Consider the following 17,500-nt stretch of genomic DNA (forward strand, 5'->3'; position numbering starts at 1 on the left):
TATGTATATGTATATATGTATATGTATATATATGTATGTATATACATATATGTATATATATACATATATGTATATATATACATATATGTATATATATATGTATGTATATATATATATGTATATATATATGTATGTATATATGTATATATATATGTATGTATATATATATATGTATATATATATGTATGTATATATGTATGTATATATATATATGTATGTATATATGTATGTATATATATATATGTATGTATATATGTATGTATATATATATATGTATGGATATATGTATGGATATATGTATGTATATATATATATGTATGTATATACATATATGTATATATATGTATGTGTATATATGTATGTATGTATATACATATGTATATACATATATATATATATATATATATATATATATGTATATATATATATATATATATATGTATATGTATATATATATATGTATATATATATATATATATACATATACATATGTATATACATATGTATGTATATATATATATATATATATATACATATGTATGTATATATACGTATATACGTACGTATGTATATATATATATACGTATATACGTACGTATGTATATATATATATACGTACGTATGTATATATACGTATGTACGTATGTGTGTATATATACGTATGTACGTATGTGTGTATATATACGTATGTACGTATGTATATACAGTTGGGCAAAAAAGTATTTAGTCAGCCACCGATGTGCAAGTTCCCCCACTTAAAATGATGACAGAGGTCAGTAATTTGCACCAGAGGTACACTTCAACTGTGAGAGACAGAATGTGAAAAAAGAATTCATGAATTCACATGGTAGGATTTGTAAAGAATTTTTTCCTAAATCAGGGTGGAAAATACACTCAACAAAAATATAAACGCAACACCCTTGTTACTGCTCCCATTCCCCATGGGATGGACATAGAGACCTAAAATTCATTCCAGATACACAATATAACCATCCCTCCCAAACAGTGGTCACAAATCAGTCCAAATGTGTGGTAGTGGGCACATCTGCCATATTGAGATAATCCATCCCACCTCACAGGTGTGCCACATCAGGATGCTGATCTGACATCATGAGTAGTGCACAGGTGTACCTCAGACTGCCCACAACAAAAGGCCACCCTGGAATGTGCAGTTTTGTCTCACAGCAAAATGCCACAGATGCCACAAGCAATGAGGGAGCGTGCAATTGGCATGCTGACAGCAGCAATGTCAACCAGATCTGTCGCCCGTGCATTGAATGTTCATTTCTCAACCATAAGCCGTCTCCACAGGCGTTTCAGAGAATATGGCAGCACATCCAACCGGCCTCACAACCGCAGACCTCGTGTAACCACACCAGCCCAGGACCTCCACATCCAGCAGGTTCACCTCCAAGATCGTCTGAGACCAGCCACCCAGACAGCTGCTGGAACAATTGGTTTGCACAACCAAACAATTTCTGCACAAACTGTCAGAAACCGTCTCAGGGACGCTCAACTGCATGCCCGTCGTCCTCATCGGGGTCTTGACCTGACTCCAGCTCGTCGCCGTAACAGACTTGTGTGGGCAAATGCTCACATTCGATGGCGTCTGGCACGTTGGAGAGGTGTGCGCTTCACGGATGAATCATGGTTCACATTGTTCAGGGCAGATGGCAGCTGAGAATGTCCCAGTTCTTGCATGGCCAGCATGCTGACCGGACATGTCACCCATTGAGCATGTTCGGGATGTGCTTGACCGGCGTATACGACAGCGTGTACCAGTTCCCACGAATATCCAACAACCTCGCACAGCCATTGAAGTGGAGTGGACCAACATTCCACAGGCCACAATTGACAATCTGATAGACTCCATGCGACGATGTGTTGCACTGCATGAGGCAAATGGTGGTCACACCAGATACTGACCGGTTCTGGGTCCCCAGACCCCCAATAGCGCAGAAAACTGCACATTCCAGGGTGGCCTTTTGTTGTGGGCAGTCTGAGGTACACCTGTGCACTACTCATGATGTCAGATCAGCATCCTGATGTGGCACACCTGTGAGGTGGGATGGATTATCTCAATATAGCAGATGTGCCCACTACCACACATTTGGACTGATTTGTGACCACTGTTTGGGAGGGATGGTTATATTGTGTATCTGGAATGAATTTTAGGTCTCTACCTCCATCCCATGGGGAATGGGAGCAGTAACAAAGGTGTTGCGTTTATATTTTTGTTGAGTGTAAGTATTTGGTCACCTCAAACAAGGAAAATCTCTGGCTCTCACAGACCTGTAACGTCTTCTGTAAGAAGCTTTTCTGTCCCCCACTTGTTACCTGTATGAATGGCACCTGTTTGAACTCATCATCTGTATAAAAGACACCTGTCCACAGCCTTAAACAGTCAGACTCCAAACTCCGCCATGGCCAAGACCAAAGAGCTTTCGAAGGACACCAGGAAAAGTATTGTAGACCTGCACCAGACTGGGAAGAGTGAATCTACAATAGGCAAGCAGCTTGGTGTGGAAAAATCAACTATGGGAGCAATCATCAGAAAATGGAAGACATACAAGACCACTGATAATCTCCCTCTATCTGGGGCTCCACGCAAGATCTCATCCCGTGGGGTCAAAATGATCATGAGAACGGTGAGCAAAGATCCCAGAACCACACGGGGGGACCTGGTGAATGACCTGCAGAGAGCTGGGACCAAAGTAACAAAGGTCACCATCAGTAACACACTACAACGGCAGGGAATCAAATCCCGCAGTGCCAGACGTGTTCCGCTGCTGAAGCCAGTGCATGTCCAGGCCCGTCTGAAGTGTGCCAGAGAGCACATGGATGATACAGCAGAGGATTGGGAGAATGTCATGTGGTCAGATGAAACCAAAGTAGAACTTTTTGGTATAAACTCAACTCGTCGTGTCTGGAGGAAGAAGAATACTGAGTTGCATCCCAAGAACACCATACCTACTGTGAATCATGGGGGTGGAAACATCATGCTATGGGGCTGTTTTTCTGCCAAGGGGACAGGACGACTGATCCGTGTTAAGGACAGAATGAATGGGGCCATGTATCGTGAGATTTTGAGCCAAAACCTCCTTCCATCAGTGAGAACTTTGAAGATGAAACGAGGCTGGGTCTTCCAACATGATCCAAAACACACCGCCCGGGCAACAAAGGAGTGGCTCCGTAAGAAGCATTTGAAAGTCCTGGAGTGGCCTAGCCAGTCTCCAGACCTCAACCCCATAGAAAATCTGTGGCGGGAGTTGAAAGTCCGTGTTGCTCGGCGACAGCCCCAAAACATCACTGCTCTCGAGAAGATCTGCATGGAGGAATGGGCCAAAATACCAGCTACTGTGTGTGCAAACCTGGTAAAGACCTATAGTAAACGTTTGACCTCTGTTATTGCCAACAAAGGTTATGTTACAAAGTATTGAGTTGTATTTTTGTTATTGACCAAATACTTATTTTCCACCTTGATTTACGAATAAATTCTTTACAAATCCTACCATGTGGATTCATGGATTTTTTTTTCACATTCTGTCTCTCACAGTTGAAGTGTACCTCTGGTGCAAATTACTGACCTCTGTCATCATTTTAAGTGGGGGAACTTGCACAATCGGTGGCTGACTAAATACTTTTTTGCCCCACTGTATATATATATGTGTGTATATATGTGTGTATGTGTATCATTTTCTTTCTGCTTGTTTGTATAAGCAAAGTATATTTAGACAAGAATTTACTAGATGAAGCAAAAGTTAAGTGTCTGACATGTTAAAACTGCTCAAATTGGAGATGGTCGAGCAGGAAATGTTGTAAAAGATAGCTGCTTTGAGATAGGATGAGCCTACTAAACTATGACCCGAAACTAGTTGTCATTTCTTAAACGCTATTAAACTCATTACAGTATCTTCACGTTGCAGTCTTCAAATCAGAAGCAAGGGAAAATTGAGTCTTTTAATTGATTTTTGAGGAATCTTAAAAATTCTTAAACCCAATCAAAGGCCTCTTTCTATTTACTTTGTTTGTTTGTTTTTCTCCTGATGGTTAGTAGTTACATAGGGATTCTTCGCTGTATACCTGATATTTTATTTTCATTGTGATAACGTTCTTACAGACACTGAAATATGCCTTCCAAACCCACGATCGACTCTGTTTTGTAATGGAATATGCTAATGGAGGCGAGGTGAGACCCCATATCCTACATCCATAATCAACTCATCAGTCATATGGGATGCACCCAGTTCAAGAGTTAACCATTTACACGTAGACAGATCTTGTGTAACACCAGGTAAGTCCTTGACTCTCTCTGCTCTGTTTTCTTCAGCTCTTCTTCCACCTCTCACGTGAACGAGTCTTCACAGAAGACCGGGCACGTTTCTATGGTGCTGAGATTGTATCAGCACTTGAGTACCTCCATTCACGTGACGTTGTTTACCGTGATTTGAAGGTGAATACGACACACAAATCCATCATTTCATAAATGCCCCGTGTGCAAGTATGACTGCAATCATACTACAAACTGAATCTTAATTTGTTTATAATCACACACCAAGGGAAATGTTGCAAAATTTGAGAGCTTGTAGAATAAAATGTGTTTAGAAAAAAATTTAACTTGTATTTTGAAATTTTCATTATTATTTTGTGCTTTCACAAGTGTGTTAAATTTAGTTACAGAATAAACATGCACAAATAGACTTATATTTGCAAAACCAAAATTTAAATTTCGAATTTAAATTTTACATATATTTTTACAACTTACAACCAAAGCTCTGTGATTGCAACCTCAAATTAGTGAATACAACTGCTCAATTGCATCCTCTCGAGTTACAAATTCATGAATTTCCTCGCTTTGACATTGGAAACACGTCTTACAGTAAATGTGTTGTAAAACTCGTACTTGTAGCTAAAGAGGTGTTGGTAGGGCGGACAGAGCGGTCATCCAGTCAAAAGCAGAAGACCAAGAGGTCTCATTTTTCACTGTCCTCTGTATGCCATGCTGGATTCACTACAACAGAACAATTGTAAGTTTCCCTCAAAACTTTGCTTTTGCACATTAACACTGTGAATAATGACAAAATCAACACAAAGGACAAAAATCCTCAATCCTTATGAGGGGCAGCGTCAAGAACAACTTGACGCTGCACCATCGAGAGCATCCTGACCAACTGTATAACAGTCTGGTACGGGAACTGCTCTGCCTCAGACCGGAAGGCGTTGCAGAGGGTCGTGAAAACTGCCCAGCGCATCGCCAGAGCACCACTTCCTGCCATAAAGGACATCTACAGGAAGCGGTGTCTGAAAAGGGCTGGGAAAATCATCAGAGACCCCAGTCACCCATCACATGGACTCTTCACCCTCCTGCCCTCTGGGAGGCGCTACAGGAGCCTCCGGACTAAGACCACCAGGTACCGGAACAGCTTCTTCCCCACAGCTGTCAGACTCCTGAACTCTGCCTCCTGACATCTGACCCACGTTAACACATGGACTGAACATACACACACCCACAATGGACAACTGTACCCTCAAAAACACAATAATAACATGGACTAAACCACCACTCACAACCACTAGCACTTTATATAGCCTCTGTAGGAATTATCCACATATCTCACTTATCTTAACTGCACTACTGTATAGCTCTGTGTAAATAATCATTCTGTACATACGATAATTTTTAATCCTACAACTGTTTACAACTTGCATAGTTCCCATTTCTGTATAACTGTATATCTCAGATTTCTGTAAAGTTATTTATTTCATATTCTGTATAGTTTTTCATATTTATATCCTGTTCATAGCCTGTACATAGCTTGTACTCACTACAGCCTGTACATACTAGAGATGGCACGATACCACTTTTTTATGTCCGATACCGATACCGATATCATAAATTTGGATATCTGCCGATACCGATATGAATCCGATATAGTGTTTTTTAATCAACAAAACTGTTTTTTAAAATATCTTGCTGCATTTTGCAAGTCTGCAAGTTCATACTCAAGTTTAAAACAACAACTACACTAAAGCTATTCTGTTATACCTGTATACAAAAAAAATATTTCATAGTTCAGCAATACTGATCAATCTAATAAACTTAGACCTACACCATCCTCCCTGTTCTGGTATTTTAAAGAGTACTTAGCGTAAATATTAAGCAACCTAACTAATAGGGTTCCAACTCCCAGCAACAACAAAAATAAATAAATAAAAAATAGGGAACCACCCCTCACGCTCCACCTCATGATGCTTAATCGACGTAATCAACCTTAATTTGATGCAGTGTGAAAAAAAAAATGCACAGAAATCAATTATTTTTCAAGAAATATTAAATAGATTCAACATCTTTCTTCAACAAAATTGCAGACTGCACAGATGGTACCTTCCCAAAGTAAAAAGTACTATAGCTTACTAGGGTATATATATTAGACTTAATAGTCACTATATACAGTAATTGACTTCTATTCATTTTACATCAAATTAAAACTTTGGGTGTCAGATAATTATTTATTAAAAGCTCGACATTTTAAATGAGAATAAGAAAGAAAAGTATGTCTTTGTGCCCCCTTTTCCCAGTTAATGCCCTATCGGCCCCCCTGGCTAAACTTTGCTAGATCCGCCCCTGCACAGTTACCAGCCGTCAGCTACGTAGAAAAAGATCCTGGTGTAGAAAGTAATATTAAATAAATTGTAACAACAGCTTATCAAGCTTAAACGTGCTGCTGTTGTTCAGCCGCTGGTTTCCTCTTTCTGGTGCAAAGTGGACCAAAAACAAACAAGAGAGACAGACTCGCGACAGAAAAGCCGATCAGCTGATCATTTAAGCAGTTTCACGATTGAAGTAGCAGCCAGAGAGCGAGAGGCAGTCGCTCGTTAAGCTTAACGTGGGAATGCTTTACAAACATTCAGAGATGGACTTACACACGTGCTTTACTTCTCTCGGGGATAACTTTGTCGGAGATGAAATGCCAGGTTGCTAGCGAAGCTCCAAATGCTATCCAGACCACCGACAGGTCCTGCATGCCACAGCCGCTCTATCACGTGACGCATACTGCTCCGACTGCTAACGTTCTGAGGCGAGTTACGGCGTGTTGCAAGTTTTGTGAGGTGCTTTCGTGATATTTAATGGATCGGATTACATTTTTTATTTTTCTCCGATATCCGATCCAGTAATTTAGGTCAGTATCGGACCGATACCGATACGTAATATCGGATCGGTCCATCTCTAGTACATACTTATAGTTATAGAATATTCACAACATACTTCATACCGTGTACATTATAACATACCATAATAGACCCATTTCTGTAATATACTTACATATCTATATTATTGCTAATATATATTGTAATATATCTATATCACTAAAGCACTTCTGGATGGATGCAAACTGCATTTCGTTGCCCTGTACCTCTGCATGTGCAATGACAATAAAGTTGAATTCTATTCTATTCTAACAAGAATGAATGAGCATTTTGGCTGCCAGAAGTGTTTCTCACTCAGTTTGTCCCAGTAAATCATGACTTTTACTTCATCTTTGAGCCCTCTCTCTGAACCACAGGACTGTCACTCGGGGACATCAGAACATTACACTTTAAATGACAGTATCTTTAAGCTGTTTTATCCATGCATATTAAGCTAAAAGGAATCTATACAAAGTCATTGTTATGCAGCAAATATGTTTGATTGCTAAAGGGTTTTCCCAGTATCTCTTTCATGCTGCTGTCCACCCTTTCAATGGAGTGGATGTTTGCAGGAAGGCTGTATGCTGTTTTTGTATTTGTTGTAATGGACTGGGGAATAGGAGCTATTGTCAGTTCTTTTCCTCGCCTCCTCTCCAAGCAGTCTTAGTCCCTCCAGTCTTAGTCCCTCCCCTTCCTCTAAGGAAGAGACATGAGGAGAGAGAGGAGTCCAGTCAGCCACTGTAGTGATAAGACAGCTTTACTGCATCGTGTTAAATTGATGTCACTTAAAAAAGTGTGTGGCACATTTGCATCATCTGTCTATTGTCTAATTTCCAGAGCACTGCTGTGTCTTCTGATTACTGATAGATGAGCATATCCATTTTTTGGGCACTCTTACAAATGGTGAAGGGTAAAAAGTTAGACTACATACCTAATCATCTTAAATAACTAAGAATACAAATTAATGCTGAATTTAGAAATCTCATTATTTGTGTGTTATTTATTACTTGCAACTTTTTGTAGCTCCTCTTCTATGCATTGCAGATAAAACTTACAAAAGTGTACATCATTACAGTGATGCTGACGGGACTCCTCTGCCCTCCAGATGCATTTTAGGAAATGAGACAACCTGTAAGATGCCAAACTGACTTAATTGTTTCAGTCTCAAGATACAGTAGAGATGAGAGACATAAAATTGAGAAACGTGAAAAGCGCAACCTCTTTGCCTCTATATTATGCAAAAGGATAAGCAAATTGGCTGGGATGCCTTTACAGTAGGTCTCTATTATTGGGTTCTCCTGTCGCAGTTGTCCTCATCAGTAAAATGACATCATACTAGTCAGTCTATGAACCATTAAACATTCATACTAACACTTGTATAATACATTTCTGAATTCAACAGATAAAAGCTTTAAGAACATAACTGACAGATGTTAACTTCTCATTAGAAGTCGACTTGCTTTTTATTAATATAATTTTTTTTTAAAGTAAACTTTGACTGTCAATAGTATTTTATTCTTTTTGTTCAATTTGTTATTCATTATATTCTATTATTTGTCTAAATATCAGCAGACAAATAATCTGCGTCGATGGGATTTTTTTTTCTTCAGTCACAGGACATTAACACAGAAACCATAATATAACTTGTTACGTTATGGTAAATGGCCTGTATTTGTATAGCGCTTTACTTAGTCCCTAAGGACCCCAAAGCGCTTTACACTACATTCAGTCATCCACCTATTCACACACACATCCACACACTGGTGATGACAAGCTACATTGTAGCCACAGCTGCCCTTGGGCGCACTGTGAGAGGCGAAGCTGCCAGACACTGGCGCCACCGGGCCCTCTGACTACCACCACTAGGCAACGGGTGAAGTGTCTTGCCCAAGGACACAACGACCGAGACTGTCCGAACCGGCGATTGAACCGGCAACCTTCCAATTACAAGACGAAGCAACAAGCAGGCTGAATTACACCAGAGGAATAGGTTTTTCAATTAAGTTTGTCTTTTTTTTAAAAAGGAAGTCACTGGAGATAAATGAAGGGCAGCAGGTGAATTTAAGGAGCAGGACAGTGCAAGCTGAGTAGATAAAACAGCAGGGATTAAAAGAGTACAGGGACTGGAGCTTGGAAGGTGGTGGGAACAGGACAGTGGGCAAGCAGCTAAGTACTTGGCAATAAATCACGATGATAGTGTCGATGCCGGTCAGTAGATGGCTTATAAGAAAGCTGGGGATTCTGAGAAACAGACAAGCTACAGGTTAGCTACAGGTTAGCAGGTCATCTACTTATCAGAAAGTTGGATATTGGTAAATGGTAAATGGACTGGTTCTTATATAGCGCTTTTCTACATTATCTGAGCACTCAAAGTGCTTTACATGCAAAAAAGCAGCGCACCCATTCATACAAGCACTTTTTTCTACGCTGTTTCTGAGTGCTTTGTATTTAACATTCACATGCAGTCATACTCCAATAGATGCATTGGAGAGCAACATGGGGTTAGTATCTTGCCCAAAGATATTTGGCATGCAGGCTGCAGCGTATCACATGATGGCATACCACAGCATATTAAAGGTCTATTGGAGTCTGGCTCGACACCACACACACACACTAGTGATGGGATTTCCGGCTCTTTTTAGAGAACCGGCTCTTTCGGCTCGACTCACTAAAAAGAGCCGGCTCTTCGGCTCCGAACCGACTCTTCAGGTTGTTTTGTTGCTTTAATTTATTTATTATTAACAATAATATAAAATTATGCTCAAAAGGAATTACTAATGTAAAAAAAAAAAGTTGGTTTTATTTATATATATTTTATATATAAATATATGCAGTGGCCCCTAGAGACAAAGCACGTACAAAATCCAAAAAGCATGTACAAATTCCAAAGCACATACAAACTCCAAAACACATTTCTAGCATTAACTGAACTTCCAAAACAGAGCTACCTAGATCACTTAAATTACACAATTGAAAGCATACAGTATGTGTATGGTTTGTGTATTTATACACAAGCACTCATATATTCAAATAATTTAAAAAAAAAGTTCATTTACCTGTTACTACCACACACCAAATCCAGTCAGTGGTACTTGCTGGCTTGTGTAGCCACTAGGTAACAAAAGCTCAACACTGCGCCTAGCATCCTGGAGCACTTCTGTTGTGTTTTGTACGTGTTTTGGAGTTTTTACGTCAGGCATGTCCAAAGTCCGACAGATTTCAAGTGGCCCACAGCTTCAGTCTAATTATGTATAATTTATGGCTCACTTTCTAAGTCTGAATAAATAAATCATGACTTTAAAGGTGTAATTCCTTTTTTCAGCACATGGTGGCAGCACATTTTTTTTGCTACTTGCACCTGTGCTGCAAGCCCGCCCTTCTCTGCTCATTTCTGCCATGGCGACTGTACAAAAAAGGAGAAAGGTTGATGGTGAGGGCCGCCGCTTTCAGGAGCGGTGGGAATTTTACTGAAATTCGAGGCAATTGTGTTTGCCTGATTTGTAAAGAGACTATTGCCTTGTTCAAGGATTTTAACATCAGGAGACACTACGAGACTAAACATGCTGCAACATTTAACAAGCTAACAGGGAGTGAGCGCGCTGAAAATGTGAAGCAACTCCAAGCTGCTCTAGCTTCGCAACAGCGATTTTTCATGCGGGCCTGTGAGACACATGAAAATATCACGAAAGCCAGCTACGAAGTGGCTATGTTAATAGCTAAACATGGCAAACCTTCCACTGAAGGTACGTTTATCAAAGACTGTGTCATGAAAATGGTGGAGAACATTTGCCCCGAGAAGAAGCAAGAATTTCTGAGTGTTGTGGCATGAAGAGTTGAGGATATATCGTCAGACATTCACAGACAGCTGCGGGACAGAGGAGTGGATTTTGATTATTTCTCATTAGCCTGCGATGAAAGCACCGATGCATCTGACACCACGCAACTACAGATTTTTTTTACGAGGAGTCGACAACAAGATGAACGTGACAGAGGAGCTGCTGGATCTCAAAAGCCTTAAGGGTCAAACCAGAGGAATGGATTTATTCATTTCTGTTTGTGAAGCTGTTGATGATATGAAGCTACCATGGAGTAAAGTTTCTAGGATCATTACTGATGGTGCACCTGCCATGGCTGGTGAGCGAAGCGGATTGTCCACACTGATCTGCAATAAAGTCAGCGAAGAAGCAGGTAACGCTGTTAAACTTCACTGTATCATTCATCAGCAGGCTCTCTGTGCGAAACATCTCAAATTTGATGATGTTATGAAACCAGTAGCAAAGACAATCAACTGTATTCGCTCTAAAGCTCTGTACCACCGACAGTTTCAGCAGTTTCTGCATGACATCCAGGCTGAATATGGTGACGTAACTTATTACAATGATGTGAGGTGGCTAAGTCGGGGGTCTGCACTACAGCGATTATTCTCTCTCAGAGAGGAAATCAGACAGTTTTTAGATGAAAAGGGACAACCAATGGAAGAAATGTCTGATCCTGTATGTCTGGCAAATCTGGCTTTTTTGGTTGACATTACGAAGCATCTGAATGCGCTGAATGTTAATCTTCAAGGAAAAGACGCAGTGGTGAGCCAACTATACGCTTACATCAAGGCCTTTGGAACCAAACTGCAACTTTTTCAAAGACACTTGTCCCTAACAGAGCCCTGTACCACACACTTCCCAACTTTGAAAGAGGTTATTGACAGTTTCCCAGTGGATATTAATGTCCAAATGAAGAGGTGTGCAACAGCTATCGTGTCTCTTTCTGGAGAATTTAACAAACGCTTTCAGGACTTTGCAGCTATTGAAAAAGCTAAGCAAGCCTACCGCAGACATGAGCGAGACAAATAAATATGAAGACATGCCGGCTCGGACGTCGCCCGGATCAACAAGGTCCGCGTCAGGTGTTGAGGAACCAGGGCACCCTGACGAAAAGTGGGCTACTGGAACAAGAAGGCATCGGTGGGCAAGAGACGAAAACAGGGCGTTGTTGGAATGCTACTACGCAAGTAACCCCGGCGGCAGGGGCTACATGAATAGGATGAGGGACCTATGGATTCTTCGATACCCAACATCCACAATGACGGCGAAACAACTAGTAGCTCAGTGTTCCAACATTTGAAAGAAGGGACTGCTCTCACAGCTAGAGATGGACGAGGTACAACACAAATTCTACGGCAAGGAGGAGTCCCCAGATAGCAAGGAAACATTGAAACAATGTTGAGTCAATATCAGGCTGTGTCATTGAATCAACGTTGAAGTGTGATGTTGACCTGACGTCACTCTTGCACCCTTTTTTAACGTTGAAACAACGTCAGGTTTTGATGTTGAATCAATGTTGAAACCTGACGTTGATTCAACGTTATATTTTCTAATACTGTTGACATTGAAACAATGTCAGATTCTGATATTGAAACACTGTTGAGCTATGGTGTTGATTTTCCACCTCTTTCGCACAGTTGCTTTTTATTAAAACAACAGTTAAATCATGACTGGAAATCTACCTTTCTTTATAGGTATTTTAACCAATACTAAACTACTGCATGTTTCCATCAATACTTCAACCACCTAAACACATAATTGTACTTATTCCTTAAATTGGACACCCTTTATAAAAAAAACCCAAATGTCTCACAATGTATCATGTCAATATTAATATCCTAAAATAAGAAAGCATTGCATGTGATGTAACAGAGAAAAAAAATAAACAAAAAAAGGTCAATAGGCATGTTTCGTTTGCTAAATACTTTATTAAAAGACAGTTTCCTATTTACGTTTATATGATTCACAGAAGTTTGTAATTTTTTGCATGATGTGCGTCCTGCACCACCCAAATGATCTGGGGCGTATCGGAGCCATTTCTGCACTGCTTGTGCAAAGACAAACTCGGACATAGAGTTTGCCCCTAACTGCTGCGTCAGGCTCCAATCAAGGCAAAGCGTCTCACCTATAGACACATTTTAAGAGATGGAATTAGCGTGTCTCATGTCTTAAATGTGTATGCAAGTGCTTGTGTGTTTAATCAACAGGCCGTTGTTATGTATTTAAATCACATCTGACAGCTATTACACTTTATAGTTACAAAGTGTACATAACCTTTATATACTTACCATTGCCTTATTTGCCTCTTGTGATTGAAGAGCTGGCTCTGCATTGTTTAGCTCCTCAATGTTGTGCAAGGGCAAATCCAGAGGCAGTACCCCAGCATCTACCGATTCATTGCAGCCGGTATTGCGGATGGCTCTGACCTCCTCACGGAGTTCGTTAACAGCTCTCGTCAGGTCTGACAGAAAAAGATAATTTTTTTTTTTAAGTATTTAAGAATACAGACAACTTATCAAAAGTTTCCTTGTGTCACACACAGATATGTACAAAGACACTAGACAGTATTTTATTACCTGGTATTTTCACTCGAGGGGCCTGGGGAAACCATTTTTTTGTGGGCTGCTCATCCTCTGAGTCACTATATGTGTACAGGGGATTTGGTCTAAAGAAAAAAAGTTGAAAACGGTCATAAGTAATTACAAATGTGCTTTTGGAATATTTTTTCCTAAAGTTACAGTTTGATTTATAACAACACACACAGGAAACTGAGATGTGCAAGAAGGTACAGTATACAAGGAATTTTTGAAGTGCACAAGTGTACACGGCTTTGCATTTATAAAAAGTTTACAAGCTTCCACTTTTTGGACTATATTATGTGGTGATATTGCAGTATGCAAGCACCACAGATATGTATAAAAGACAAGATCATAAATTCTTAGCAATCAAAGATATGTTTGTGAAATAAAAAAAGTTTTACTTGTGCTTTCTTTTATGACTGGTCTGAGTTTCAGCTTCGGACTGAAGGTCAGACATATCACAGTGTTCACTTAGATATTTCTGAAGACTGCGTTCTGCTTCGTGAAATGTGTCTGGAAGTACAAACACAATGTATGGCCAGACATAAATTAGGACACGAAAAACTTGTTATTGTTACATTTATTCAATACCAATCCAGATGATACCCACCATGGCTTATTAGAAGTCGGACTGGTGCATAGGTGAGTCATGTTGCACCAGGATGAACTCTCCTCTTTACTGCGTCGTGCATCCTGAATGTGTCTCACGGAGGATATGGAGGCCATGACAATTTCTCCCCATTTATCCATGATCTAGGGACTATTTCTGTACCACCAGTGCTAAACTGCACAATGCACCAGTCTTTCATTTTTATCTTTTTTTTAAAATTTGGAGTCCTTTTTTGCCCTGTCTAGGATAAACAGGAAACAGATAATTACAATATATTTCATAGTCACTACAAAACTTGATATATTGATTGAACTAAATAATAAATAATAGCTTAAAATGTATATAGGCAACAATTACAAGCAAACCCGTATATGTAAGCATTTAAACACTGAAGATAATAAAATTAACAGTATTTTGTCTAAGTCTGCCATTGTAGGAATTCATGGCACCGAGACAAAAACTTGGCGCACAGTGTGGCGTCAAAATAGGCGCACACCTTTGACGCTGCGTTTTCTCCGTCTTCCTCGTCCACACGTAAATGCTAAACGCAGTTTACGTGTGGACAAAAGGTGCAAACGCAAGTTAGGTGAGCGTGCAGTGTAAAGTTTGAATTGAGTGCGAATCGAAGCGGGTGCTCACCAATCATTAAAAGTAACAAAGTCATTGAACACATTTATACAGTTACCTTTACGTTTATCAATCATATATCACAGATTTACAATTTTTTGTAGTACTATGCTAAAAAGCAACTACAGAGCGAAAGTCTGGGTCAAGCGCCGAGGCGACGGCAAGAACAAAGGAACCCTCGAAGCGTTAAAGCTAGCTTTGTAAGGGAATATAACAGAAAAGTATGAAACGAAAATGTTTTCTTTGTTGATAGACTTTGTTTGCAGTGCAATTTATTTGTTGCCGGATTGTAAGATGAAAGTAGACACAATTTCGGGCTCCCACATTTTATCCGAAACTTTACATTAACAAGTTTTTTTTTTTTTTTTTTTTTTTACTGTTATTCAAATGCAACCGTGGAAATAACGAATAGAACAAAAGTCATTCATTCTTACCTTATACTAATCATGGTGCAGGCCAGTGCAGTGCATGAACTGATGCCTTCTCCGGTCAATTCCGCTGAGAGTAAATCTAATGTCCCGCTCTACTGTACAAGACAATGGTTACCTGGAGGGATGTACCAATGTGATAGGGGTGCTGCGGAATAGTCCAAGTGGTAGCAGCTTTAATTTCCCGCTCAACCATAAATCGATGGTTTTTCAACGTGATTGTTGTCACCTTGTCAACTATAAATAGATCAACAATCAACGATGACAGAACAACAGTGAATCAATGTTATTTCAATGTCAGTGTCAGGTTTCATCAGTATTTCAATGTTGTTTCAACATTGGTTTTGTGTTGACATTTCAATCCTGACGATTCTGATGGTTCAGATGGAAAATCAACATCTGTTCAATGTCTCCTTGCTATCTGGGTCAGGACGCCAGGTCAGGGGGGAGATATCATCACCCCCACCCGAGATTGGGTACATAGCCCCAAGTGCGATAGGAGAAGGATCGTTGAGTGCGAGAGGAACTGACCTGAAAAATAGGATCATGGCCAAGCTTGAAACCTGGATTCCCCGTAGCCGGTTACCAAGATTACGTGAAGTACCCTCAGAAGGTCTGCTAGATGATGTTAATGCAGCACTACGGACAATACCTACAACCACGACTACCGACACTAACAAGCTGATCTACAATATGGCAGCAGTGATCAGTGAGATGCTTGGCTACAAGTTGAACAGCCACAAGGGGCAGTACCCTCCATGGAGGAGGAGGCTAGAGGGCAAGATCAAAGTAGCACGAAGGGAGGTTAGCACACTAACGGAGTTGCAGAAAGGTGCGACAAAGAAGGTGCATAAGAAATACAGCAAGCTGTCCATACCTGAGGCCTTGGCCAAGCAAAGACTCACAGCCTTGGCCAGCCGCTTGAGGAGGTACACCAGAGAGATAGAAGGCAGGAGAATAAACCAGCTGTTCTCCACAGAACCAGCAAAGGTGTACTCTCAGTGGCAAGGGAACAATAATAATAAGAGAACAGCACCACCAAGGCTGGAGGCAGAACAATACTGGAAGAGCATATGGGAGAAGGATGCAACCCATAACGGCAATGCTCAGTGGCTAGTGGATCTGAGGGCAGACCACAGCGACCTCCCTGAACATGGTCCAGTAACCATCACAGTGGCAGATATCCAAGAAAGGGTCTCCAGTATGAAGAGTTGGACAGCACCAGGGCCCGACATGGTTCACGCCTACTGGCTAAAGAAGCTGACTGCACTCCACGAACCTCTGGCAGCACAAATGAACCAGCTGCTAGTTAACGAGAGACACCCGGAATGGCTAACCGAAGGTCGGACAGTCCTGATCCCCAAGGACCCCAAGAAGGGACCGGTCCCCTCCAACTACCGACCAATAACCTGTCTCAGTACTACATGGAAGCTCCTGTCAGGCATCATATCGGCTAAGATGAACAGGCACATGGGTCAATACATGAGCGGGACACAGAAAGGAATTGGCAAGAATACCAGAGGCGCAAAACACCAGCTACCGGTAGACAGAACAGTCAGCCGAGACTGCAAGACCAGACTGACCAACCTGTGCACGGCCTGGATTGATTACAAGAAGGCCTATGACTCAATGCCCCACAGCTGGATACTGGAATGCCTAGAATTGTACAAGATCAATGGGACCCTAAGAGCCTTCATCAGGAACTCGATGGGGATGTGGCGTACAACACTAGAGGCCAACTCCAAGCCCATAGCACAAGTCACCATCAAGTGTGAGATCTACCAAGGAGATGCTCTGTCCCCACTGCTGTTCTGCATAGGCCTGAACCCCCTCAGTGAGATAATTGACAAGACTGGCTACGGATACCGACTACGGAACAGAGCAGTTGTCAGCCACCTCCTGTACATGGATGACATCAAGCTGTATGCCAAGAGTGAACGAGAAATCGATTCACTGATCCACACTACCAGGCTATACAGCAATGACATTGGAATGTCGTTCGGACTGGAGAAGTGTAGTCGGATGGTAACAAAGAGAGGGAAGGTAGTCAGAACTGAGGGGATTGAACTACCAGAAGGCAACATTGCAGACATAGAGGACAGTTACAAGTACCTGGGGATCCCGCAGGCGAATGGGAACCATGAAGAGGCCGCTAGAAAAGCTGCAACCACCAAGTACCTGCAGAGGGTCAGGCAAGTCCTGAGGAGTCAGCTGAATGGTAAGAACAAGATTCGGGCCATCAACACGTAC

At 41.0% G+C, this 17,500-nt stretch overlaps 2 protein-coding genes across 8 annotated transcripts in view; one reads left to right on the plus strand and one right to left on the minus strand.

The window, feature by feature from the left end:
- The window catches only part of LOC113030100 (RAC-beta serine/threonine-protein kinase-like), a 48,327-nt gene that overhangs the window by 20,017 nt on the left and 10,810 nt on the right, over nt 1-17,500 (plus strand). For 6 of the 7 annotated variants that reach the window (XM_026181218.2, XM_026181219.2, XM_026181220.2 and 3 more), the window contains exons 8-9: nt 4,121-4,189; nt 4,331-4,453. The exons of the other annotated variant lie outside the window; for it this stretch is intronic. In XM_026181218.2, the coding sequence (XP_026037003.1) occupies nt 4,121-4,189; nt 4,331-4,453 (192 nt within the window). The remainder of the gene's footprint in view (nt 1-4,120; nt 4,190-4,330; nt 4,454-17,500) is intronic. 7 annotated transcript variants of the gene reach the window in all.
- LOC145431527 (uncharacterized) lies at nt 12,915-14,488 on the minus strand. The gene is made up of 5 exons (XM_080307430.1): nt 14,196-14,488; nt 13,987-14,098; nt 13,583-13,671; nt 13,295-13,467; nt 12,915-13,131 (listed from the first exon to the last, which is right to left on the minus strand). The coding sequence occupies exons 2-5, from the start codon at nt 14,040-14,042 to the stop codon at nt 13,102-13,104; spliced, it is 348 nt and encodes a 115-aa protein (XP_080163556.1). The 5' UTR covers nt 14,043-14,098; nt 14,196-14,488; the 3' UTR covers nt 12,915-13,101.

Source organism: Astatotilapia calliptera, chromosome 10 (assembly GCF_964374335.1).
Source record: "Astatotilapia calliptera chromosome 10, fAstCal68.1, whole genome shotgun sequence".
NCBI classification, from domain to species: Eukaryota; Metazoa; Chordata; class Actinopteri; order Cichliformes; family Cichlidae; genus Astatotilapia; species Astatotilapia calliptera.

Coding starts and splice junctions, on each gene's coding strand:
- LOC145431527 (XM_080307430.1), bottom strand. CDS start 14,042: ATGTCTGACCTTCAGTCCGAAGCTGAAACTCAGACCAGTCATAAAAGA. Junction 13,672..13,986: donor AGTCATAAAAGAAAGCACAA/GTAAAACTTTTT, acceptor TTTTTTCTTTAG/ACCAAATCCCCTGTACACAT. Junction 13,468..13,582: donor CCCTCGAGTGAAAATACCAG/GTAATAAAATAC, acceptor TTTTTCTGTCAG/ACCTGACGAGAGCTGTTAAC.